The following is a 23387-nucleotide window of genomic DNA, read 5'->3' as shown; positions in this document are numbered from 1 at the left end:
TGTGTACATGTGTGTATGGGGGTGTGTTGTAAAAACCTTGACCAAGAGAGCAGGCAGGAGTGGGGCCAGGCACAGTCCTAGCTCAAGTCCCATCCTTCCCTCTTCCTGTCTCCCATCCTGGGGTGAGAGTTACATCGTTTAACCACCAGTGCTGGGCTCTCCACCTGTAGTTACTGGTTCACAGAAAGCTCAGGGTCCTGGGGAGAGGCCGGGGCAGTCACCTTGGGTAGTATCAGTTGGGGCAGCAGCTCTGTGCCCATTTGGAAGTATTTCAGTGTTTTCACAGTGGGATGGCTGTACTCATGTCTGCTCGGGGATCACGTGGACCCTGTTTGTAGCCTCTGGGGCACATGCTTACAGCTCTCCCTCTCACCCTCCCCTGCTCTCCCTGCCAGCTGCTTCTGGAACATCTGGAGTGCCTGGTGTCCCGCCATGAACGGTCACTGCGGATGACTGTGGTGAAGCGCCAGGCCCAGTCACCTTTGGGGGTCTCCAGTGAGGTGGAGGTGCTGAAGGCCCTCAAGTCACTGTTTGAGCACCACAAGGCCCTGGATGAGAAGGTGCCCACCTGCCTGCCAGCCTCCACATCCAGCCAGGCTGCCCTGGAGCCTCCCATGTATCCCTTCTCTGAGATTTCCACATCTGGTATTTAGGGAGCACTGGCTCCCTCCAAACATTGTCTTAACTTCAAGGTCCTCCTGTTAGGCTCCCTCCTTCAAATGTGCTGCTTAGCAGGCCCTTCACTGTCCTCATGCTCAGTGGTGGTAGACCAAGCCCAGGCTCTTCCACCCTGACTCAAGCGGGGTCCCCCTTTCTTCCTCCATCTCCCCTTACCTCGAGCAGGTGCGAGAGCGGCTTCGGGCAGCGCTGGAGCGAGTCACCACCTTGGAGGAGCAGCTGGCAGGTGCCCACCAGCAGGTAAGCTGCCTGCTTACCCTCAGTCTGCAGCTCCTGGAAGTCCAGGCTGGTTCACCCCGTGCCCTACTCTGTTTCTCTTTGGATTTCTCCCTGCCATGGCTGGAAGCTGCTAGGCAAGGCTAGGCTGAGCACCTCTTTCTAGGAGACATTTTTTAACTAAGACAGGGGCTTTGGAAGGGTCTGGAATGTATGGGAGGTTCTCTTCTCTTTGACTCACCTGGGGCTTGTGCCCTGTAGGTGTCTGCCCTGCAGCAGGGGGCAGGGGTGCGGGATGGAGCGGCAGAAGAGGAGGGGACTGTGGAGCTGGGGCCGAAACGCCTGTGGAAGGTAGGTCATGGGGAGCTGTGTAGCAGGAGTCATGTGTTCCCCAAGGTGGGAGGTTGGAGGCCCGGCCCTGCCTTAGTTCAATAGACTAACTGCTTGAATTAAATTTGGGGCTTTCTCCAATATTCCCCTTCTCTTTTCTTCTTCTCCCTACCCCATCTGCAATGAAATCTGTAGATTTTTATTTTAGTACCCAACACATGCTGGGCACGTCGTACGCTTGTCTACTTGAATTGTTAGGCACCATCTGCCTCATGTGGCAGCATCAGGCAAGATTCCTTCTCTGTCTGAACGTTTGTTCCCCAAGTCATGCCCCTTTCTGGGTTACAAGAGGCTGGCTTAGCAGATAAAACTAGAAACTTGTTTTTCAAGAGAGACACAGGATAGCAAGGTGTTTGGTCATTGTCAGAAGTGACCTCCTGGGGCCCAGAGGGAGGCAGTTGTAGCCAGAGGAGTGCTGTGATGTTGGGGGCAGAGCCATGACCTGCTCTGGGTGTGCTGTTCCTCCTTCCACCCCTGGGATAGGGGAGTGGGGTGGGTGGGATGCTCCTGTGACTCACAGAGCTATTGTCCCTATCCCTGGAGGAGGATGTGGGCCGGGTAGAGGAGCTGCAGGAGCTCCTGGAGAAGCAGAACTTTGAGTTGAGCCAGGCCCGGGAGCGACTGGTCACCCTGACAACAACCGTGACTGAACTCGAGGAGGACCTGGGCACGGCCCGCCGGGACCTCATCAAGTCGGAGGAGCTGAGCAGCAAGCATCAGCGGGACCTCCGGGAGGTGCGTGAGGGTGCAGGCCTGCTCCGTGACCTCATTGTGGAGGGTGTGGAGGGAGAGCCAGGCAAAGGCTCTGGGGCGTGAGACTGAACACCTGCCTCCTTGCCTGGCTCCATTGTCGGGGGCAGTCATGGAAGGGGTGGGCCAAAGCCAGAAACTGACAGGGGAGTGTAGCTCATGCCCCTTAATGGGTTCCAATCAGCCAGGTGTGGGTGGGGAGGCGTAGACAGGATGGGGGCAAGGAAAGGCTGGTTACCATCCCTCTCGTCCCCTCTTCTCCCAGGCTCTGGCCCAGAAGGAGGACATGGAAGAGCGGATTACTACACTGGAGAAGCGCTACCTGGCTGCTCAGCGCGAAGCAACATCCATCCATGACCTCAATGACAAGCTGGAGAATGAGCTGGCCAACAAGGAGTCCCTGCACCGCCAGGTACCTCCTCAGGGTGGGGTGGGGATGGGCATTGTACTTAGCCCTGGAGGTGTCCTCGTGAACCTACTGGTGGTGGCTGAGGAGCCCCTGGGGTCCTGCAGGTCACTCTTTGAAAGGGGAAGTCAGGCGTCTCGGGCAGCCAACAACCAAGATTGTCCCTTGCTGCTTCTGACCTGTCATCTGCTCTCTGCTGAGGCTGGGGTGGGGGTGGGGGCTTCAGTGTTCCCTTTTGAATCACTTCACCGCCCCCACATTGCTAGTGTGAGGAGAAGGCCCGACACCTGCAGGAGCTGCTGGAGGTGGCAGAGCAGAAGCTGCAGCAGACGATGCGCAAGGCAGAGACGCTGCCAGAGGTGGAGGCTGAGCTGGCCCAGAGAATTGCAGCCCTCACCAAGGCAAGTGGGCCAGGGGCCTGGGATCTGCCTCTGTCCTCCATGTTCTGAGCTCTCAGGAAGCCAGGCAGGGAAGGGAGCGCGTGGGAGGCGCACTGGGCCAGGAGCCAGAAAACTGCTTCCCGCCATGTGATTCCAGGGAGCACACTGCCTTGCGCCTGTCAGTTGGAAGAGTAATCCCTGTCCTCATCACCCTGCAGGGATGTGACAATCTCATAAGAAGGGGTGTAAAAGTACTTGAAGGAGAAGAAACTATGTTGATGCAAAGTGTTTTTCTTTTTCTTTTTTTTTTTTAATCCTCTACACCATTGTGGTGAATACTTTCTTTCACTTGGGGCTGGAGCAGAAAGATTAGGACTTTCATCTCTGGAAAGATGAAACCTTAGAAGAGAAATGGTATACATATCCCTGGAGGGCAAAGGGGTGAGAGTTAGGTTGAGTACATCTTTGATTGCCAAATTGAAGCTTCTAGATCTAGGGACTGCTCCTGGTTGTTTGAAGGCTGCAGTTTTAGGATGAAGAAAAGAGAATATAATTTTATTTAATGGATACTTTATGAAGTAGTAATTCCTGAGAGGTGTGCTGGCTGAAAACATAATAGGTTCTGGAAGAGCCAGGTAAATGCATGGATTTAGACATGCAGGGGTTAATCAAAATAATTTAGGAGTGTTTTCAGCTGGTCAGCCTCATATGGGATCTTCGAATCCGTGGCGAGAAGAAAACTGGTGTTTAGGAAGCACCAGGCACAGTGCTCGGAAGGGAGAGGCTGGCTGGCCAGTGTGCAGCTCAGCTGCTTCGAGGACGGAACCTGCAGCCTGGCTGTGTCCCAGCAGACCCAGGACCAAGACTGTTTCTGCCACTGACTGTCTCTGCGACCTGGGAAAAGTCATCCCCTCCCTTAACTGGGCCTCAGTGTCCTTAACATTATGGTGGAGTTAGACGGGATGTTCTCGGAGGTCTTTCCAGCCTCGAGGAATGAAGGATTGGGTTGAAATCACAGCAGAGGATGTTATGTGTGGGCTGCTGAGCAGTCAGCTTTAGTATCTCCCAAAGCTGACATGAAGGCATGGGCTGAAACGATTAACACAGTCAAGTGAGTCATCGCAGGAGGAGTTTAAGGAAGGATTTCCTGACTAGAAGAGATGTGGCTCTCTAGAATATCTTGCCAGCAGAGACAGTAGGGTCTCCATCTCTGGACATCCATGACTGGAAAGGGAGACTACTCCACCTGGGCTGATTTAACAGCAGAGCTGTAACCATGCGAGGCTAACATTTGTTGAGTGCTTACTGTGTTCTCAGTATTCACCTTGGATTATTTCATTTAGTCTTTGTGATGGTCCAGTGGGCCCAGGTGCTGTTATTACCCACATTTTACAGTTGTGGAAACGAAGGCACACAGAGGTTTGGTAACTTGCCCAAGGTCACACAGGTGGTAAGAGGGAGCCAGGATTTGAACCCAGGCAGTGTGGCACGAGTCCATGCTCTTCAGTGTGGTTCTATCCATCTGGAGGCATAGAGGTTTATGGTAGCTCATGCTTTCAAGTGGAGCTTTTTCTGGAAGCATGGGGATTATTTACAGTTTCTTGAACTGCTAGCTTCAGGATGTTTTAAGGCTAGGCCTGAGCGAGGAGGAGGCAGGGGAGACCTGGCAGGTATTGAAGTACCTGGGAAGAAAGGCAATGGGGATGGTGGTCCTGCTCCAAGATGATAAGTGGAGGCTGAGCTTCACTGGTACTGGGGGCCATGATCCCCAGGGCCACCCTGGCACCAGGGTGCAGGGGATGCGGGGCCTGAGCAGGAAGAACAGATCTGCGGGCTGCACCGACCCATCCCTGCCCCTAGGCTGAAGAACGGCATGGCAACATTGAGGAGCACCTGCGGCAGCTGGAGGGACAGCTGGAGGAGAAGAACCAGGAGCTGGCACGGGTGAGGGCACCAGGCTGGGCCCTCAGGCCCCCTCCTTCCCCCAGGACAGGCTCCCAGGGCGGTCTGTGGAAGGGGCACGGAGGAAGGGCCTGGCCAGGGACACAGCCCAGAGTGGGAGCAGGCTGGCAGGTGAGGGGGAGGTGGTCAGGAGAGTGGAGAGAGGGGCTCCAGAGGATGAGAAGAGGACAGGGGAGGGAGTCAAACTCCAGCGGGAGAGGGTGGTCCTCCCTGGGAGGGCGGCCTGGTGAGAGGCAGGCGGCTGTGCAGGTGCGCCAGCGGGAAAAGATGAATGAGGACCACAACAAGCGCCTGTCGGACACAGTGGACCGGCTGCTCAGCGAGTCCAACGAGCGTCTGCAGCTCCACCTGAAGGAGCGCATGGCAGCCCTGGAGGAGAAGGTGCCCAGAGGGGCGGGGTTGGGATGCGAGAGGTTAGTGCTGGGTGTGGGGAGGGGGGAGGCGGGACTCCGATGGGCGCAGGCGGGGTCTCAATGGGGTGGGTGGCCAGCCTGGAGAGGTGGGGCTGAGACTGCACACCCAGAGGCTCAGGTCCAGATTGGGAGAGGAAGGCAGGGCCCTGGCTCACAGCTGCTCTCCCCCAGAACACGTTGATCCAGGAGTTGGAGAGCTCCCAGCGGCAGATTGAGGAGCAGCACCACCACAAGGTACCCGGCTGCGGCCAGCCCCGCCCAGCCTGGGAGGGCCGGGTTGCAGGGAGGAAAGGATACCCTGCTTTTAACGCTGCTGCTCTGATACCCAGCAGCGTTAGTGCATATGTTAGTGCACTACATATGTTATTCTGTGATTTCTCACTAGAGCCCATCATGGTAGGTGCATTACTGCCCACAGGGAAAGAAGAAACTGAGGCCAGAAGCATAGGGCAGAGGTGGACAGCAGAGAGGCAGGGCCCAGTGAGGGGCTCCACCCCAGGATTTGGAGGGAGCTTCAAACCCTAGTGCAGCCAGAGCCTGGTGATTCTGGGAGGATTTGCCTCCGTCCTGGCCTCGGCAATGTCTGTGAGGTCTGCAAGGGTGCTGGGGCCTTCTGCTGCCCAGCCTCATCTGCTGTGCATTTGTGCAGTAGTGAGGGGTCGGCAGGCCTAGGCTAGCAGATCCCTCCCCTCCTGGCCCTGCCCCTGCCCATCCTTGCACTCAGTCTCCGGTTGGACCTCTTCTCTTTTGGTGTCATCTGTGGGCCTGGCCTGGGGCCCCTGGCTTTGGACTTTGCAGTACATTCTTCAGCTTCTCCCCAACTCTGCTGTCCTCTTTGTCCCTCTCTGACTCCCACCCTCCCTCTCTGCCCCTCCCTGGCCCCCACTTCCGCCCCAACCCTGGGTCTGCTGGCACAGGGCCGCCTGTCTGAAGAGATTGAGAAGCTGCGCCAAGAGGTGGACCAGCTGAAGGGCCGAGGGGGGCCGTTTGTGGATGGCGTCCACTCCAGGTACTGCAGCGCCAGAGGCTGGGCATGCCAGGACGGGGTCCTGATGGACCCTGAGGAAGGAGACGTCCTTCCAACAAAAGACTGCCCAGGACCTCAGGGTCCTCCTCTTGTTCAGGGTGGGACACTGAGGCTCGGATAACTTGGTCAGAGTCACCCAGCTTACTTGGGCAGTTTGGGAGGGAACACCTGTCCACCGAGGGCTGCTGAGAGGCGAGTCATCAGACAGTCAGTGCTCTGTCCCCGCTGTGGTAGGACATAGGCCATGATTTCTGCTTCCTTGACAGAGGGCACACCCCTGAGAGAGGCCTGCACATCCCTTGCTTAGCCATGTCCCACAAGGCCCACTGGTAGGGAGAGCCACTCACTCCAGTTCTCTTGAGAGTCAAGGACCACCCAAGTTCAGGCAGCAGGCAGAAAGGCAGCAGGAGAGATTGGAATGAAGCATCAGAAACTTCCTTACTGGAAGTTGAGATGCCATGGCAATCCTATGGACTTGGCATCCCTTTTCTTGAAACCATTGTGAGAGATGGAGCTCATCTCCTAATGCTTGAATTAGGCCCATGTTTAGGGAACCTCTGGATTTCCCCCACATTTTGTGGAGCAATGGGTATTGAATTCAAACCTCGAGCCTGTCCTCAGTACCCAGGCCAGAGAGGTGGGGTGAAGACAGAGGAGACTGAAGCGGATGGTGCCTCTCAAGGTTCATGGCTCTTGGCTGTTTTCTCTCCAAACCAAAGTCTCTTAGATCAGAACCTTTGCCATTCTGTTTGGTCATGTGCTTGCTCTATCAGGGAAATGGGGATGAACTACCATGAAGAAAGGTTAATGGAAATATGCATATGGATGTGTGTGGAGGGGCAGTGCTTGAAATAGGGAAGGGGATGTTGAGCTTGAAGAAGAGAAGCCCACGGGTGTCTGGGGTGGTAGAGACTTAAGTGCCATCTCCACGTTTGCCAGGAATTATTGTATATGGGTATGAAGGGAAGCAGAGGATGGAGACAGGCAATAGTAGTTGGCATTTCTCCTACCTCTCGCATCCTGACCAGAAGCGACAACCCCTCAATTAGTAAAATACAGCCCACTATACACCAAGCCATTTGCCACTGCATGGCTTTTTTTTTTTTTATGGTTGGGAATGCTTGGGTTCGACTATAGAATCATTGGATACATCGTGGAATTGGGGCTGAGTTGCAGGGAGAAAGGGGGAACATGCAGGAACTTCCCTCTCCCTCCAGTGACCTCGTATGGTCTGTTGTAGGCTCACTGTGTCCCTTCACTCTGGACTCCCTCAAGGGTTCCAAGTAGGAAGGCACAGGGAAGAAGTATCACTAGGGGAGGCTTCCAGATATTCCAGGAGATTGTTGCTTGGGTCCTAAAATCTCAGGGTTGGAATAGACTCTTGGGACAGTCAAAGTATTTTCTCTAGCTTGTGTTTCTGACAGTGTCAGGGCCTTCTAAAGCTTCCTAGGCATAGGGGTATGCCTGGCTTGAATTTTAACCAGGGACTCAGTCCAGATTATGGGGAGACCCGAGGAAAAGTGCTGGGTAGAAGACCAAAAAACAAAGACCCTCAGAGTGAAAAGGGCCTCTAGACATCATCCCTTCCAATCTCTCCCAGTGCCTGGAGCCCTCCTGCGCCATGTGTGTCAGATGGCCGGAGAGCCTCTGCTCGAATACCTCTTTGATGGGGAGCTCAACTTTTTAAAAGCCAGCAGTTGCATCATGAGCCAACCCTTGCCATTAGAAGATCCTTCTTATGCCAGATGGAAAGCTGCTCTCTGGAACTTTCTCCCCTGGCTCATTCTGACCCCTGGAGCACCAGGGCATACGTCTGCTCTCTTGCTTACACGGCAGCCCTTCAGACATTTATGACAGCTGTGTGTCCTGCTAAGATGTCTCTTCTCTGAGCTGAAGATCCCTTGACTCTTTGGGCCCACTGGGTGTGAGCTGGGGCTCTCAGTCCTCAGGGCCTGTCTTTTCTCTCCCCCATCACCGCTCAAGGTCGCACATGGGCAGTGCAGCAGACGTGCGGTTCTCCCTGGGCACAACCACACACGCACCCCCAGGCATGCATCGCCGCTACTCGGCACTGAGGGAAGAGTCTGCCAAGGTGAGGGGGTGGAGGGATCTCCTCAGGGAGTTTGGGGTCAATTCGGCCGCGTGCCTGGCTCCAGTTACGCAGACGGCTGGTGTGTGGGGCAAATCCTTCCCCTTCCCTCCCCTGTGTCAACGACAGCTGCAGCCCTGGGGTTGAGGCCATCGTCAGCTGCAACAGCTGTGCCCCCCCCCCCCCCCCCCCCCGCCTTGCCTTGGCCTCCTGGTGGGCAAGAGGTGGGGGCTGGCAGGCAGCCAACAGTCCCTGAGGCCCCACTGAAGTGCGTGTGCGTGTGCCTGGGCGTGCAGGCGTGTGTATCTGGTGGTCAGGCGCGGGGAGCGGGGGGGCTTCACGGGTAAGATGGAATTGGCAAACTTTCTGGAACAAAAGCTGTGGTTCATGGGGGAGATGAGGGAGGGATGACAGGTTAACTGGCCCTTGGGATGGCACCTGGAGTTTTCCGAGAAGCAGCTGTGAGTTCATGCTGTCTGAGTCTGCCTAGGGAGATTAGGGGAGAATGAGGAAAGATATAGGGCAGAAAAATGCCGAGTTTGATCTTTTGGGAAAGTGCGATTATTCGTCATGCTCTGTCCTGAGTCCAGGTCCTCTAAATATCATTTAGAGCACTGGGGTATTAGAAGATATAGATGGAGAAAGAGGGAACTCCTAGTCTCAGGGGAAGATTCATTCTGACCTTAAGAAACCCTCAGTCTGATGGGGGAGTCACAGTCTGAAGGTGCCTCTTTTTCTTTCTCCCCCGACTTCTTTACTCTTTCTGTTTATAAGAATATAGCAGCTATCCAGGAGCTGAGAGGCTGCAGGAGCCTGAGGGGGAGCTGGGGGGCTTGGGTCATAGAGGATGGGTGTTAGAGTACCTTTCTGTCCCTGGCTCCCTTCCTTCCTTCTCTACTCTTCTGTTCTCCACCCTCCCCTCTTCTGGGCCTTTGTCCGCTGGATAGGTTTGTAGGATGATTTCAGAGAAGCTGCCGCCTCTCAGGGTTGACCAGACTGTCCTGTGATGATCTGAAACTCTGCAGACTGTCTAGTCAGGCCTGCTTGGCCTTTCTGTTCTCTGGGTGTAGTCAGCCTTTGAGTTTGTATGGATGGAAACTGATAGCATTTATGTAGTGCTTGCTTTGTGCCAGGCACTGTGCTAAGGGCTTTACATATATTTTCCTCATTTGATCCTCACAGCTATCTATGAGGTAAGTACTTTACCATCCCTATTTTACAGATGAAGGAACTGAGGCACAGAGAGGTTAAACAATTTTCCTATGGTTGCACAACTAGTGTTTGGTGGAGATGAGATTCAAACCAAAGCAGTCTCTCTCTGGATTCTCTTCTTAACAGTTAGAGCAGTATTTCTTAGACTGTAATGTGCAAACAAATCACCCAGGGGTCAGCCGGGCACGGTGGCTCACGCTTATAATCCCAGCACTTTGGGAGGCCGAGGTAGGTGGATTGCTTGAGCTCAGAAGTTCACTACCAGCTTGGGCAACATGGTGAAACCCCGTCTCTACTAAAATACAAAAAATTAGCCGGGAGTGGTGGCGTGTGCCTGTAATCCTAGCTACTCGGGAGTCTGAGGCAAGAGAATTGCTTGAACCTGGGAGGCGGAGGTTGCAGTGAGCCGAGATCACGCCACTGCACTCCAGCCTGGGCGACAGAGTGAGACTCCATCTCAAAAAACAAACAAACCAAAAACCAAAAACCAAAAAACCACCCAGGGGTCTTGTTAAAATGCAGATGTTGAATCAGTAGGTCTGGTGGTGTGGCCTGAGATTCTGCATTTCCAGCAAGCTCCCAGGAGATGCCAGTGCTGGTGGGTAGAGGTAGGGAGGGTCCTGCTCTGCAGTTATCTGGGTGTCTTATTACGACTCCTTTACCCTCCTCCTTTGCTAAGGACTGGGAGACTTCTCCACTGCCTGGGATGCTGGCCCCGGCAGCTGCCCCTGCCTTTGACAGTGACCCTGAGATCTCCGACGTGGATGAAGATGAGCCAGGGGGTCTGGTGGGCTCTGCGGACGTTGTCTCCCCCAGCGGCCACTCAGATGCCCAGACCCTAGCCATGATGCTACAGGAGCAGCTGGATGCCATCAATGAGGAAATCAGGTTAGGGCAGGGCTGGAGGGCTTGGCAAGTGCCTTGAAGGGCAGGGGGGCCCTTTGTGTTGGAAAAATCCTATATGGGTTTGCTCAACTCTTAGAGCTGCAACTTAGAGTATCACAGTTCGGGGACCCTCTGTGGGTCATCAGGCCCGCTGGCCCAGTGCCGGAGTGAGAGGAGCAGGGCCTCAGTGGACTTCTCAGGCTTCACCTCCCCTCTCAGGGCTTGTGATGTGGCTGGGCTCAGGAGGATGCATGCTGTGTTCCCGCAGCCCTGCAGCTGATCATAACCACTAAGAGTGTAGATCCTGCTTACTGAGGCCAGCTCAGGGTGAGAGCTTTGTAAATGTCACTGTCCATCTTACCACAGTCCCTGAGGTAGGCAGCATGATCCCTGTTTTACAGACAAGGGAACAGAAACTCGGGGAGGTTAAGTGACTTGCCCAAAGCCACACAGAAGTGACAGAGCCAGGATTCAAACTCAAGTCTGAACTTGGTCCACTGCACCGTGCCTCCTGTCCCTAATGAGGCATCAAACGGAAACAGTGACAGGGAACGTTGTGAAAACCTTCACTTTATCCTGCCTTTTTAATGAGTTTATCAATGTTAATGACAAACAGCAGGGCAATATCTGAGCTGGACTGTATCAGAGCTTTATAAGCTGTACAGGATATCCAGTTCAGTGGTTCAATGTATTGCACAGACCAGTTACAAAGAAGACACACACCCACACCCACACACACACACACACACACACACACACACACACACACACACAGAGAAAGGTACAAACATAGGACCACCAGCTTTTTATTTTGCAAAGTAAAACATTAATGATAACGACTATCTATTATCACAATCATTTTGCAAAAGAAAGGACATTTTAACATTCCTGAAGTAAGAAAGACATACTCAGAATATGTCTTTGTGAAAGGGAGTGGGCATCTTTACTGGAGCATGTGTGTGTGAGAGAGTGTGTGTGTGCGCGTGTGCATGCACTCCTTGCTGAGTGCCTCCCAGGCACACACGTGTACCATTTTTATTATTTCTCTCATTTTTCTGTGGAACAGGGAAAACCCCACCAGGGGTCAGCATCATTTAAAAGTCCTACACTTGGAAACTGCTGACTTATCCCACTTCAGACATTGCATATGTTGGGAAACTGAGGCACAGACAGCAAACTACCTGACTCAAGGCCACCCCTGTAGTTAGGGGTATGTCAAGAATTCTGATTTTCAGGATGGTTTATGTTCCACTGACGAAAGTGCCTCCTTCCCCAGCAGCTGCTTTTGTTAAACGAAGGGAGTAGGCAAGCTAACAAGAAAGAGATGTTTCTAAGCTCCAGTGGGACAGACAAAGCCTGCCTGCCAGGCCTTGTGTACACCGCATGTGGTCCTTGGTGGCGAGTGCAGGCATCGACTCGCACTGCCTCCTGCTGGTCCTGGCTGGGGCTAGTGCTGAGGTCTGGTTTTGCCTCCCTTCCAGGATGATTCAGGAAGAGAAGGAGTCCACGGAGCTCCGCGCGGAGGAGATTGAGACGCGTGTAACCAGCGGCAGCATGGAGGCCCTAAACCTGAAGCAGCTGCGCAAGCGTGGTTCCATCCCCACCTCTCTGACGGCCCTGTCCCTGGCCAGCGCATCCCCACCACTCAGCGGCCGCTCCACACCTAAGCTCACCTCCCGCAGTGCTGCCCAGGACCTGGACCGAATGGGTGTCATGACCCTGGTGAGAGGCAGCTGAGGAGCAGGCCTGGCATCACTGGACCCTGCACCGGGGGAGGTTTTAAGGGATGGTAGGACTCACGTGCTCTCAGCTGGGCCTGCCATCTTCTTCCCATGGTGTGTGCAGACCCCAACATGTCAGGCCACCAACCTGTCCTTCTGGGTTTGGGAAGGGCCGAGGTCATATCTTCTTTGCCCTCTCCCTTGGATGAGCCCAGACTGCTTAAGAAACTCACCCACTGCCCTCACCTCTTCCTTTCTTCCAGAGAAATAAGCCCTGGCTTGTTTTTCTAGGCCAGCTTTTTTTTTTTTTTTTTCTGGTGTGATATTCTCTCCGGGCCTGCGTGAGGCACCGAATCCTATCTTCTCATCCTAAGACCACTGGGCTCCCCTGGGGTTGGCTCTAGGGCACCCAGAGGGTGAGTCCGAGCTTACCCATCCTTCTCTCTTGCAGCCCAGTGACTTAAGAAAGCATAGGAGGAAGTTGCTGGTGAGTGCTGCCTGATGGCCCAGGTACTAACGGGTTCACTGCTCCCACACCCTTTCCTTTCAGCTTCCTCCCCCAGGGCCCTTGAGTCTGAGTCTGAACTCAGAGAGGCACCCAGGGCCTCCCCACTGCATTTCTCCACGCTCCTCCACCTCTTCTGGGCTGGGTAGGCAGGCCCGAGATCTCTCCCTCTATCCGCTGACGGCTCCACTGTCTGTTCAGTCGCCAGTGTCTCGGGAAGAGAACCGAGAGGATAAAGCCACCATAAACTGTGAGACTTCTCCTCCTTCCTCACCCAGGACGCTGCGGCTAGAGAAGCTTGGCCACCCAGCCCTGAGCCAGGAGGAAGGCAAGGGGTAAGTGGAGCAGGCCCTACCTCCAGTCTCTCCATCCGCAGGGTCCTCTCCTCCCTTCCTCTGCCTCTGCAGGGACCGCATCTCCCCTGTCCCAGTTTCTGAATGTCTTACTTCTCTTTGAAACACCATCGGGGAAGGGAGTTCCTGTGTCTCCCTTTCCCCCCATCCCAGTTCTGACTTAATAGAAGTTCTTCCTGAGGCCTAACTTCCATCTTTCCTTCTGTCACTTAAGTATGTTTCTTCTTATTCCGCCCCCTTCTGGCTGTCACCCTGTAGTGCCTTGGAGGATCAGGGCAGCAACCCCAGCAGCAGCAACAGCAGCCAGGACTCCCTGCACAAGGGCGCCAAGCGCAAGGGCATCAAGTCGTCCATTGGCCGCCTGTTTGGGAAGAAGGAGAAGGGCAGGCTGATCCAGCTGAGTCGGGATGGAGCCACAGGCCATGGTCTCTGTCCCCTTCCTAACGGAGGTCTGGGCGGGCTTTGGGGCATCAGAAGCAGGAAGGTGTACTTGGACTGGCCTTCTCTGCCTGCGTCCCAGGGACCAGTTGGGGGAAGCCCCAGGCAGGTGACCTCAGATCTGCAGAAGCAGTTTTTGGTTAGAGCTATTCATGGTGGGGTGGACTGCCTTGTGAGGGGGTAAGCTTCTGCCTCTACAAGTGTCAGGAAGTGGCTGGATGGCTTTATTTGGCATGCTGTGGAAAGGTCTCCTGTATTGAGCGAAAGATTGGGTGTCTGGGGTTTCTTTCAATTTGGAGATTTTCTGATGTACTGTGCTCGGGACCTTCAGGAGAAATCTCTTGGTTGTTTCTTTAGAAGAGTGAGTTCTTGATTGGAACTTATTTCTGGCTACGTCTGGTCTCTGGGACTCAAAATGTGATAACACCTAATTATAGCTTTGTAGACATTAAATTCAAGGAAGAGCTTAAGCAAGTGTGGCATCGTTATCACCTCTGTGATAGTATAAAGGTCTAGTACATGCTTGGCATGTGGTGAGTACACGATAAATGTTAGCTTTCATCTGCCCCCTCTCTTCTATTTCTTCTTTTCTCTTTTCCTTCCTGTTCCTCCACCTCTTCTTTCTGTCACCTATTCAGCCATTTGTTCCACAAACATTTATTAACTACTGTATGTCTTAGTGACAGGTGCTGACCAACAGTTCATTCCTTCAAGGAGTTCAGTGTCTAATGAAAAGGAAGAAGAGACAATTCCTGAACAACCTATTGATAGAGATATGCCCAGGGTGCTTGTGGGACTCAGAACTCGGCTATGGAATGGTGGGGACAACAGGGGTGGCCTCCTTTGGTAGCGACACCTGAGCTAAAGTATGAAGGCCACATAGGAATTAGCCAAGCCAGGGAGAGGTCTGTGTGTGGAGGAAGGGGGTGGTCTGGGAAAGGCAAAGGTTTGTGGGTGTGAGAGGTTGGTATGTACTTATGCATGTTCAGAGTTGAGAAGGAGGAGGGTGGGAGGAGTGGGGAGATGGGACTGGACAGCTAGGCTGGGGCCAGCTGTAAGGGCCTTGCGGCATCTGTTTTAGTTTAAAAGTTCCCCTGAGGCAGTGGGAGCATTGATGAATTTTGTGCAGGGGAGGAACTCATCAACTAGAATAAAGGAACCTTTGGACCCAAATGCATAATTAGACCTTTCTGCAGCTCAGGGAGATATGAATCAGAAGATAGCTAGCTGGCTGAGGAGGAGGAGGAGGGAGAGCATGAGAGGAGGAGGTTGGGGAAAGAGGAAGGAGAAAGAGGAATTCGCTGAGACAGGGAGAGGTCTGTGTGTGAAGGAAAGGCGTGGTCTGGGAACAGGGAGAAGGAACATGGCCACCTCTGCTCAGAATATGGAAGTGTCAGCCCAGAGAATGAGGTCCAGCTCCTTCTTCCCCAGTCCACAGGGGCGAGGGGAGTTGTGGAGCTGGCCACAGCCAGGGGAAGCTGAATGGTTTGATCAGGGGAAGAAGCATTTTGGGTGAAGCCTTATGATTTCCGATGTTGTCCACCCCACGTTGGCACCTAAACCTGAGACAGCACCTCAGATTGGTTTCTGGGTTACCCACACTTGTTGCCTACTGTGCACTGTGTGAGGGTGACCGGGACTTAAAAGAATTCTAAGATTCTGCCTCTGGCCACGAATTCTGAAGGGTTCTAGCATCAATTCAAGGAGATGTTTAGTAGAAGACAGAACTCTGCATATTCCCCTTTGCGGTTTTGTGCAAGTGAATGCACCCAGAGAAGGAGGCCCAGAGACACAGCTCTCAGTGTGTGGATTTCCCCACCCCTGACCCAAGCCAGGGTCATCCTTCTCTCTGAGCCTTGTAGCCCACGTGTGTTTGGGGCTCTGGGTTTCCTTTTCACCTTGGCTTGGAGGAAGGACAGGTACTGTCTAGGATTCCAGGGTCGATAACTTGGGTCCATCTGGCTGGAAAACACCCCCAAGGCTGAGGCTTCCGGGGAGACTCTCTGAACTGGGGATGACCCGCTTGATGCTATTCTCTAAGACTGCTTGGATGCAGGGTCACTGAGCAGAAGCTCCAGGAATAATGGTCCCGTCAGGCCATGGGTTGTCCTCTGCTGAGGAGCCTCCTGCTGCTTCTGTTCCCCACCCCTGATCCAGGCAAGGGACGAGAGGCAGAGGAGTTGGCTGACACACACATCTCTTTCCTTGTAGTTCTGCTAACAGACTCCGAATTCAGTATGCAGGAGCCTATGGTGCCTGCCAAGCTGGGGACCCAGGCAGAGAAGGACCGGCGGCTAAAGAAGAAGTAAGAGCCACAGGCCAGGGTCTGCCAGGGTGGGGCCCAGCCCCCTACCCACTTCCCTTCCCCTGGGCTGCTGTGAAACTGAGCTCAGGGACCCAGACCCCAGCAAGGTCCTTCCTGAACTGAGCTAGTCTGGTCCATGTGGGCACAGCAGGGCTGGGAGGAGGTTCTTAGGATGAGCCTAGGGAGAAGGAGGCAAGGGGGTTATGGGAGAGTGACCTGGGTCCTGTGGGTCTCTGGCAGGGCAGATTGAAATCTCTAAGTCAATGTCAGGTCACATGCAAACAGAGAGCTCCTTGCCCTCTGGGGGTGGAGAGGTGTTCCTGCCCCATTTCTTGTTGTCGTATTTCTTCAGAGGAAGAAGGAAGAGCAGAGCAGAGGAAGTCCAGGGTGGGGAGCAAGGGTTGTGGGTGTCCAGCTCTTGCACGGCCCAGTGGTCCCTGGAGCAAGAACAGTTAAGGGAGAAGGAAGAACTAGTGAGTCTGTTGTTCCTCTTCCTATAAGACACCAGCTGCTTGAAGATGCCCGCAGGAAAGGAATGCCCTTTGCCCAGTGGGATGGTCCTACTGTGGTCTCCTGGTTGGAGGTAAGCCTGAGCAAAGGGAGTCCACTCAGGGGTCTGGAGGGAAGGATGCTTGGGGTGGGCAGAGGGGTGGTGTCCTAGAACTTTTACAGTGTGTTTCTCCCCTGCCAAGTGCACATGTGCCATACCTAGCATTTAGCCCCCCTCCCCCTCCCCAATACACACACATACCAGTCGCAGGACAGAGTTGATGCTACTTTTAATCTGTAAAATGGGAGAGTGAGGGATTTGATGACCTCCACATTCCTATGATCTGCATTTGCTATTCGAGTCCGTGGATGAGGCCTGGCCCTTGCCCCTTGCTGTTGCCAAACTCTTGGTGGTAGGGCCCAGGCCTTGAATTACCTCCCTGTGCCTGGTGTCTGCAGCTCTGGGTGGGGATGCCTGCCTGGTACGTGGCAGCCTGCCGGGCCAACGTCAAGAGTGGTGCCATCATGTCCGCTCTGTCGGACACAGAGATCCAGCGGGAGATCGGCATCAGCAATGCCCTGCACCGGCTCAAGCTCCGCCTGGCCATTCAGGAGATGGTGTCATTGACCAGTCCCTCTGCCCCGCCCACCTCCAGGACCGTGAGTGGCCCCTCCTTTGCCCAGGACATTTTCAGAGGTCCTTGGAACAGAGTTTGCAAGGTCTCCTGTTGGGCTTTGGGAAGATGGCAGCATTGAGCCCTGCCCCTTCCTTCCCATCCTCACAAAGGGCTCTCCCTGGTCTTCAGGAGGATATGATGTTGATTCTAGGAGGATCCCAGCAGCCTTGGTTCCCTGCCTCTCACATACCACCCATGGGGCTCCATCTCCCCATCCCTACTCTGCCAAAATTTCCAGGTCTCTGGGCAGTTTCCAGGATGGGCTTTCTGGGGTTTTATATGGTTGCCAGGTTGGGGGAAACAAAGTGAAGGGGCGTTTGTGAATATTGTCTTGGTCCTCTAACACAAGAATGCGGACTGCTCTGTGGGCCTCTGGGGTGGAGTCTTTCATTATTGGCCATCTCCATGATTGGGGTCAGCCCCCATTCCAGATCAGCACCATGCATTCTTATTCATCTGGGAAACATTTATCGAGCATTTTCTATGTGCCAGGTGCTGTGCTAAGCATTGTGGATATGATGATAACAGAGATGTGGCTTCTGCTATCCACTTGCTCAGAGCTAGACAGTGTGCAAGCTGTGGGCTGGGCCCATTGGAGGACTTGGGGAGGGAGCTTTGTCCTTGTCCTTTGGGCTCCCAGCCTGATGGGAATCCTGGGGACCCACACCCAGGACTAGCTAGGTTTCTTCTCTGCCTGCAGTCTTCTGGGAATGTCTGGGTCACCCATGAAGAGATGGAAACTCTGGAAACATCTACTAAAACAGTGAGTCTGGCCCTTGGCCTTTGTCCCTGGGCCTGGGGTTGGGACTGATACTCCCACGAGGATGAGGGGAAGGCTGTGGGCAGTCAGAGTGGGCTGCCATCGATCTCATGTGAGGTTGGTATCCCTGAGGTGTGATCTGCTCTCAGGTTGGAGGGTTGTCGGGAGAGGGGTGAGTCTGGGAGCGGAGCAGTTTGTATGTGTGTGATCCTTCCCAGGAGGTCACAAGCTTGCCCTGGGCCACTGGTGTGCTGCAGCGGAGGAGAGTTGGGCTGAGGGGGGGCTTTGCCCTGCTGTGGACCTGAGCCACAGAGTCTCTGCCCTTGTGCTTCCTCCCTGGTGGAGGAATGGGGAGTGTTGGGAGAGCTGGGCATCTTGCCTGGCTCCCAGTCAAGCCTGGGAGGTGTGTGTTTTTGCCACACACACATTTGCCCCGCCTCAACGCAAACATGGGTGCACACACCAACCTTGTGTTCTCTCTTAACCATCCTGACGAGCTTTCCCAGCCAGATACTGGGACATCTTTTTCCTCTCCTTGATGGGGCCTAGGGTAGAGGTGATGGGTTTCTTGACTTTGCCTGTTTCCCCTAACACGCTGCACTCGTTCCTGCTAGGACAGTGAGGAGGGCAGCTGGGCTCAGGTAAGACTCCCTCCCCTGTCTAGAACCAGCTCCCAAAACTTCAGGACAGTGTTCTTCTGGTAGGTTCTCTCCCCAGCAGGAATCTCTGAGTCCTTCTTCATATGAAAAGCCCTGGACACATGTTCTCTGCTCCCATCAGAGCGCCCCCTGCCCCCACCCAGTTCCCTCTAACTGCTTGTTCTGGTTTCTCAGGATGGCAGGTGGGGAGCCCTGGAGGGCTGTAGCCCCTGCATTCCTGGCCGTTCTCCTCAGTCTCACCCTTTTCCTGGGAATAATGAGACCTAGATTAGTATGAGTCTTCTTCCTCTCCCTGTCCCTCTCAGGGGCACCCTGGTGAACTGAGCAAAGGTCTTTCATCCATTTCATGAGCAAACATTTATTGAGCAAACATAAGGATTAGGCCTTTCCCGGCTCTCTGGATATAGAAGTGAAGAAAGCAAGCCCTCAAGGAGGCAGTAAACAAATAAAGGAATAATAGTAAACAAACCATGTCAATAGGGATAAAAAAGACAGTCTCTGCCAGGCGCGGTGGCTCACACCTGTAATCCCAGCACTTTGGGAGGCCGAGGCGGGCGGATCACGAGGTCAGGAGATCGAGACCATCCTGGCTAACATGGTGAAACCCTGTCTCTACTAAAAATACAACAACAAAAAAAAATTACCCAGGCGTGGTGGCGGGCACCTATAGTCCCAGCTACTCACGAGGCTGAGGCAGGAGAATGGCGTGAACCTGGGAGGCGGAGCTTGCAGTGAGCCGAGATCACGCCACTGCACTCCAGCCTGGGTGACAGAGCAAGACTCCGTCTCAAAAAAAAAAAAAAAAAAAAAAAAAAAAAAGATAGTCTCAATAAGTAAACAAATAAAGGGACAATATTGGATAGTGATGCGAGCTGTGAAGAAGAATGAAGCGGGGAGCAGCACTGTGTATATCTGCTCAGGGAAAACGCCACCAGCAGGAGACTGGCTGAATCATTTATGCCATAAAACACCCTTGGCAGAGGTGATGGGTCGGGGGGGATCCGAGCCATAGGGTGTGAAATGAAGAATGCAGATCCTAAAAGATGCATGGAATTTGATACCAAAACTCAAAACCAAACAAAATTAATAATACGTTGTTTAGGGAAATATACATGGATGATTGTAAAAAGTGTAAAACAGTTTTTTACAACCAAAGGAATAGTCAGAAAACTCAGCATAGTGGTTCCCTTTTAGAGGGGCAGTAGGAGATGTGTGGTGACAGTGAGCATCAGTCTGCAAACAGTACAGTGTGGGTGATGCTCTGCTGCTTAGCTTGGTTGGTGTCCACTGTTGCTAACTTCATTTATATGCTTCATAATGAGCATGTTACATATAGTCTTATATGTATCAGCTATTACATTGTAAAAGAGAACAAAATAGACTTTTTCCATCTAAAAACATCAAGTAAGGGTAAGGAAAGAGTGAGGTAGGGTTGCTGTGAAAACTAAAGCTTTCTCAAGATGGGTGGTCAGGGAGCACCCCGCCCAGGTCAGGAGGCCACGTCCACATGGCACAGGCCCTGCAGGACCACACGGCAGGGTGTGCGTGGGAAAGCAACAAAGGACCTGGAGTGTTCTCGGAGCAGAGGCTCAGGCCTTAGAGAATGAGTGCTGCTGGCTGTTCAGGCACAGGCCACCACCCTTTATTTTTTTCAATCTTCTGCCAACATTTAACTTCCTTGCTTCCTCCATGAAGCCAGCCTTGTCCCGGAGTCAGACAGGCTTCCTTTGCCACGCTGCAGGTCCTCTGTAACACAGCCTCTCCCCTGGGCTCAGCGGGCTTGAGGCTCACTGAGAGTCAGGAAGGCACGTCTGCTGCACAATACCGCAAATGCAATCCAGAGTCAACAGGAAGGATTTCTGTAGCTGCTGCCGGGATAGCTACTTCTGTTCATTAGTGTAGATAATTGATATGTGAGTGGAACCGTATCATTTCAAGATCTTAAAAAGTTCCATTAAAAATCCTCACCTCCCACTACTACCAGCCCCCTTATTGAAGATAAACTGAAATTGTATTGGACTGCCCTTCCTCCTTCATGGGTGGAGGATGGATTCATGTGTCTCCCAACCAGCTATACCAGCCTCAGCCTGCTGGCTCTACCTTCCTCCCCCGTAATAGCCTCCTGCATCTCATTTCCCTAGACGCTGGCCTATGGGGACATGAACCATGAGTGGATTGGGAATGAATGGCTACCCAGCCTGGGGCTCCCGCAGTACCGCAGCTACTTCATGGAGTGCCTGGTGGACGCCCGCATGCTGGACCACCTCACCAAGAAGGACCTGCGGGTCCACCTGAAGATGGTGGACAGCTTCCATCGGTGAGCGCGGCTGGGACCCAGGGCCACCTCCCTCGTGGGGGCCTCCCCTAGCTCTGAGGGTCTGCCTCCAGGAACAGAGGTGCCTCCATCTCTTTCCATGGCCTGTTCTGAGTGGCAACAGGTCTCCCCCTTGGGAAAGTCTCCCTTGTCAAATCCTTGTCACATCCTGTAATCTGAGGATTCGATCCTCAAATTGACCAGGTTTCTGTCCTCATAATGACTACGTCATTGTGTCTAGTCCTAAAGACACAAAAAGTCATTTTTCTTTAGCTTCACCTCCTTTGAGATTTTTCCCCAGGTCTGAATTTTATTGCTTGTCTTTGGGCTTGCTGAATTTGCTGTGTTTACTCTGACAAGACTCAAACTGAACCTGGTGTTCAATTTAGGTGTCTCTTTCCAAGTTGAGGGGGAAGGTCTTCCTGGGCCATTGCCATGCCGACATCCCAGATCGGAACCTCTCCGCTTTGAGCTCACATCGCTTTTTATAGGATATCGTCCAGTCCTCTCCTCCTCTTTGCTGAAAAGATCTTCTGTTCAAAAGTATCTGCGGCACAGGTCCCAAACTGGCAGCCTGTGGGCAGAATTTGGCCTGCAGACTTGTTTTTGTTTGGCCCACATAAATCTTCACCACTCAAATTGAGCTGCCAGTATTTAAACAGTAGATTTTATATACAATTCTGGATTTCTGGCTTCTCTTGAAAACTTGAAAGCTCTGTCAACACATTCTAGCATGGAAGCAACCAGCTGGAGCTGAAGAGTGGAGTCCACTCAGGATGGGTGGGCCTGCTCCAGGGCCTCCCAGCCCCCTAGCCTGCTTCTCTCACTTGTGTTACCTGCCTGTTCCCAGCAGGCATTTGTGTTGGAGAATGCAGTAGGTGGTCATGGTTCTAGGAGTTGGCAGTTTTTAGGACGTCCTTCTTAACATCCAGCTTCAAGTCGTGTAGGTGGCTCTTTGAGCCAAGTCTTTTGTCTTGACTAGATAATAAGACCAGGAGTAGGGCTCTTCAAGGTTCTCTCAGGGCTCTGTGGATGTCCTGTGGTCTCGCCAACTCAGAAATCTTATAGAAAGTTAAATCTGGAAGGGATCTTGTTAGCGTCCCCATTTTAAGGATGAGAACATTAAGGCATGGGGAGGAGCAGTAGCCCAAGGTCACTCAGGGGTGATAGCAGAGTACAGGGGAACCCAGGTATGCTGACTCAAGTCCAGTGCTCTTGGCACTACTCTGCACAGAGCCTTCTGGCGTGGAACCCTTGGCCTATCTGACCCCATCATGAGGGCTGACTTGTGAGGGAAGACCGCATCCTCCCCTCTGCACCCACCCCCGCCCAAATCAGCTAGGGCTGAAAAGCAATCGTTTATCTCTGCCTGGAGGCTGCCAGGCCCAGCTGCACCTGTCCCCTACTCAGTGATTGATAGGGCTGGGGAGAGATGAGCTGTTCCCCCGCCAAGCCGGGATGTGCCTGGGCTGCTAGAGGATCTGTCAGCCTGGCCCCAGCCAGGACTATGGAAATCCTCCCCCCAACCCCTCTGCCCCATCCCCAGGAGAGAATTGTGACCTGAACATGGGGTTCTAGGTTCAGCTCTGAATCTTGAGTACTTCAGAGTTTCTAAAGCATTTTCACATCTCACCGCCAAACTATGTGTCTACCTGCTTTTATTCCACGTAACATTTCACAAGCATGTTCTTACGTCTTTAAAATTTCTTTTAAATCATGATTTTTATGACAAGAAAGGGATATTTTAAAACCTTATTTTACAGATAAGGAAAACAAGTTCAACAGAGGTTGATTTCCATCAGGTCACCCAGCCAGGTGATTACAGAATGGGGCTCAAATCCTTGTCTCTTGACACCCCACTCAGAGCTCCTTTCCTTGGGACATGGTGCTCTATTGAGCAGGTCTTCTAGAAGAGCTCCTGTTTTGGTAGGACAAGCATGCACGATAGTCATAAATGTCACCCTAATAGTGCTGCCACTACTGAGTGCCTGTAATGTTCCCAAGGGCTGGCTAAGCCCTTGTATTTATTGTCACCTGCAAGAGAGGTGTGACCCCATCTCACATTTGCCGGGTGCCTCTCAGCTAGGAAGGGGCAGAGCTGGCATCCAAACCCAGGTTGACCTAACTTTAAGGGCTTTATATTTTTGCCATGGTATGCAGCAGCTTTGAAAGGAACTGGACTGAAAATTATAGTGAGTGAGATTGAAATTAGGCAGAAGGCATTTCCAGTCATGAGCTGTGTGTGCGCATGCCCCTTCACAGTGGACCAAGGCTTAAACCAGTGGCTTGAGCAACATAAGGGTGGCTTGGGCCAGAAATGGGTTCCTGGAAGTGGCGTCTCTGAGCTCTGTTCTAGGCAGAAGAGCCTCCTGCTGAGAAGTGAGGGGAGAAAAGGAGGGAGCAGTCTGCACAATTTAATCTCACAAAGCAGTGCCCTCAATAAGAGTCAAAAGCAGATAGAGTTGGGAGGGACCTTCCATTCTAATTCTCTAAAGATGGAAAAACTCAGAGAAGCTGAATGACAAAGTAGCATTCAAGGAAGGAAGAACACTACAGCTCTTCCAAGATGGAATGAGCTGCCTTGAGAAGTAATGAGTTTGCTGCCCCTGGAGGCATTCAGGCACAGGCTCAGTGACTACTCTGAAGGAAGCTATAGGGGTGACTCCTGCCTTAGGTGGGAGCGTGGACTGATGGCCTCCAGGGTTCCTTCTGACCCACAGAATCTGTGGTTCTGTGCCTGGCTTAGTTACTGAATGCT

The 23387-nt window shown here is 53.0% G+C and overlaps 1 protein-coding gene across 13 annotated transcripts in view; it reads left to right on the top strand.

The window, feature by feature from the left end:
* PPFIA4 (PTPRF interacting protein alpha 4) overlaps positions 1-23387 on the top strand; it is a 52499-nt gene that overhangs the window by 17088 nt on the left and 12024 nt on the right. For 5 of the 13 annotated variants that reach the window (XR_008510584.2, XR_008510592.2, XR_008510590.1 and 2 more), the window contains 22 exons: positions 396-560; positions 844-918; positions 1156-1245; positions 1828-2019; positions 2300-2446; positions 2707-2841; positions 4681-4764; positions 5032-5163; positions 5367-5429; positions 6113-6204; positions 8206-8314; positions 10203-10411; positions 11890-12130; positions 12581-12616; positions 12836-12969; positions 13246-13412; positions 15637-15730; positions 16232-16313; positions 16679-16879; positions 17597-17659; positions 18271-18297; positions 20457-20632. Coding sequence is in view for 6 of the 13 variants with exons in the window: in XM_054522770.2 (XP_054378745.1) it covers positions 396-560; positions 844-918; positions 1156-1245; positions 1828-2019; positions 2300-2446; positions 2707-2841; positions 4681-4764; positions 5032-5163; positions 5367-5429; positions 6113-6204; positions 8206-8314; positions 10203-10411; positions 11890-12130; positions 12581-12616; positions 12836-12969; positions 13246-13412; positions 15637-15730; positions 16232-16313; positions 16679-16879; positions 17597-17659; positions 18271-18297; positions 20457-20632 (2714 nt within the window). In the remaining 7 variants the exon portion in view is untranslated. Of the gene's footprint in view, positions 1-395; positions 561-843; positions 919-1155; positions 1246-1827; positions 2020-2299; positions 2447-2706; positions 2842-4680; positions 4765-5031; positions 5164-5366; positions 5430-6112; positions 6205-8205; positions 8315-10202; positions 10412-11889; positions 12131-12580; positions 12617-12835; positions 12970-13245; positions 13413-15636; positions 15731-16231; positions 16314-16678; positions 16880-17596; positions 17660-18270; positions 18298-20456; positions 20633-21018; positions 21314-23387 lie in introns of those variants that run through there. The other 8 variants (XR_008510585.2, XR_008510598.1, XM_024248512.3 and 5 more) reach the window with 5 other exon arrangements.

This window comes from Pongo abelii, chromosome 1 (assembly GCF_028885655.2).
Source record: "Pongo abelii isolate AG06213 chromosome 1, NHGRI_mPonAbe1-v2.0_pri, whole genome shotgun sequence".
Classification (NCBI taxonomy): domain Eukaryota; kingdom Metazoa; phylum Chordata; class Mammalia; order Primates; family Hominidae; genus Pongo; species Pongo abelii.
This window is presented reverse-complemented; position numbering and strand designations above follow the sequence as displayed.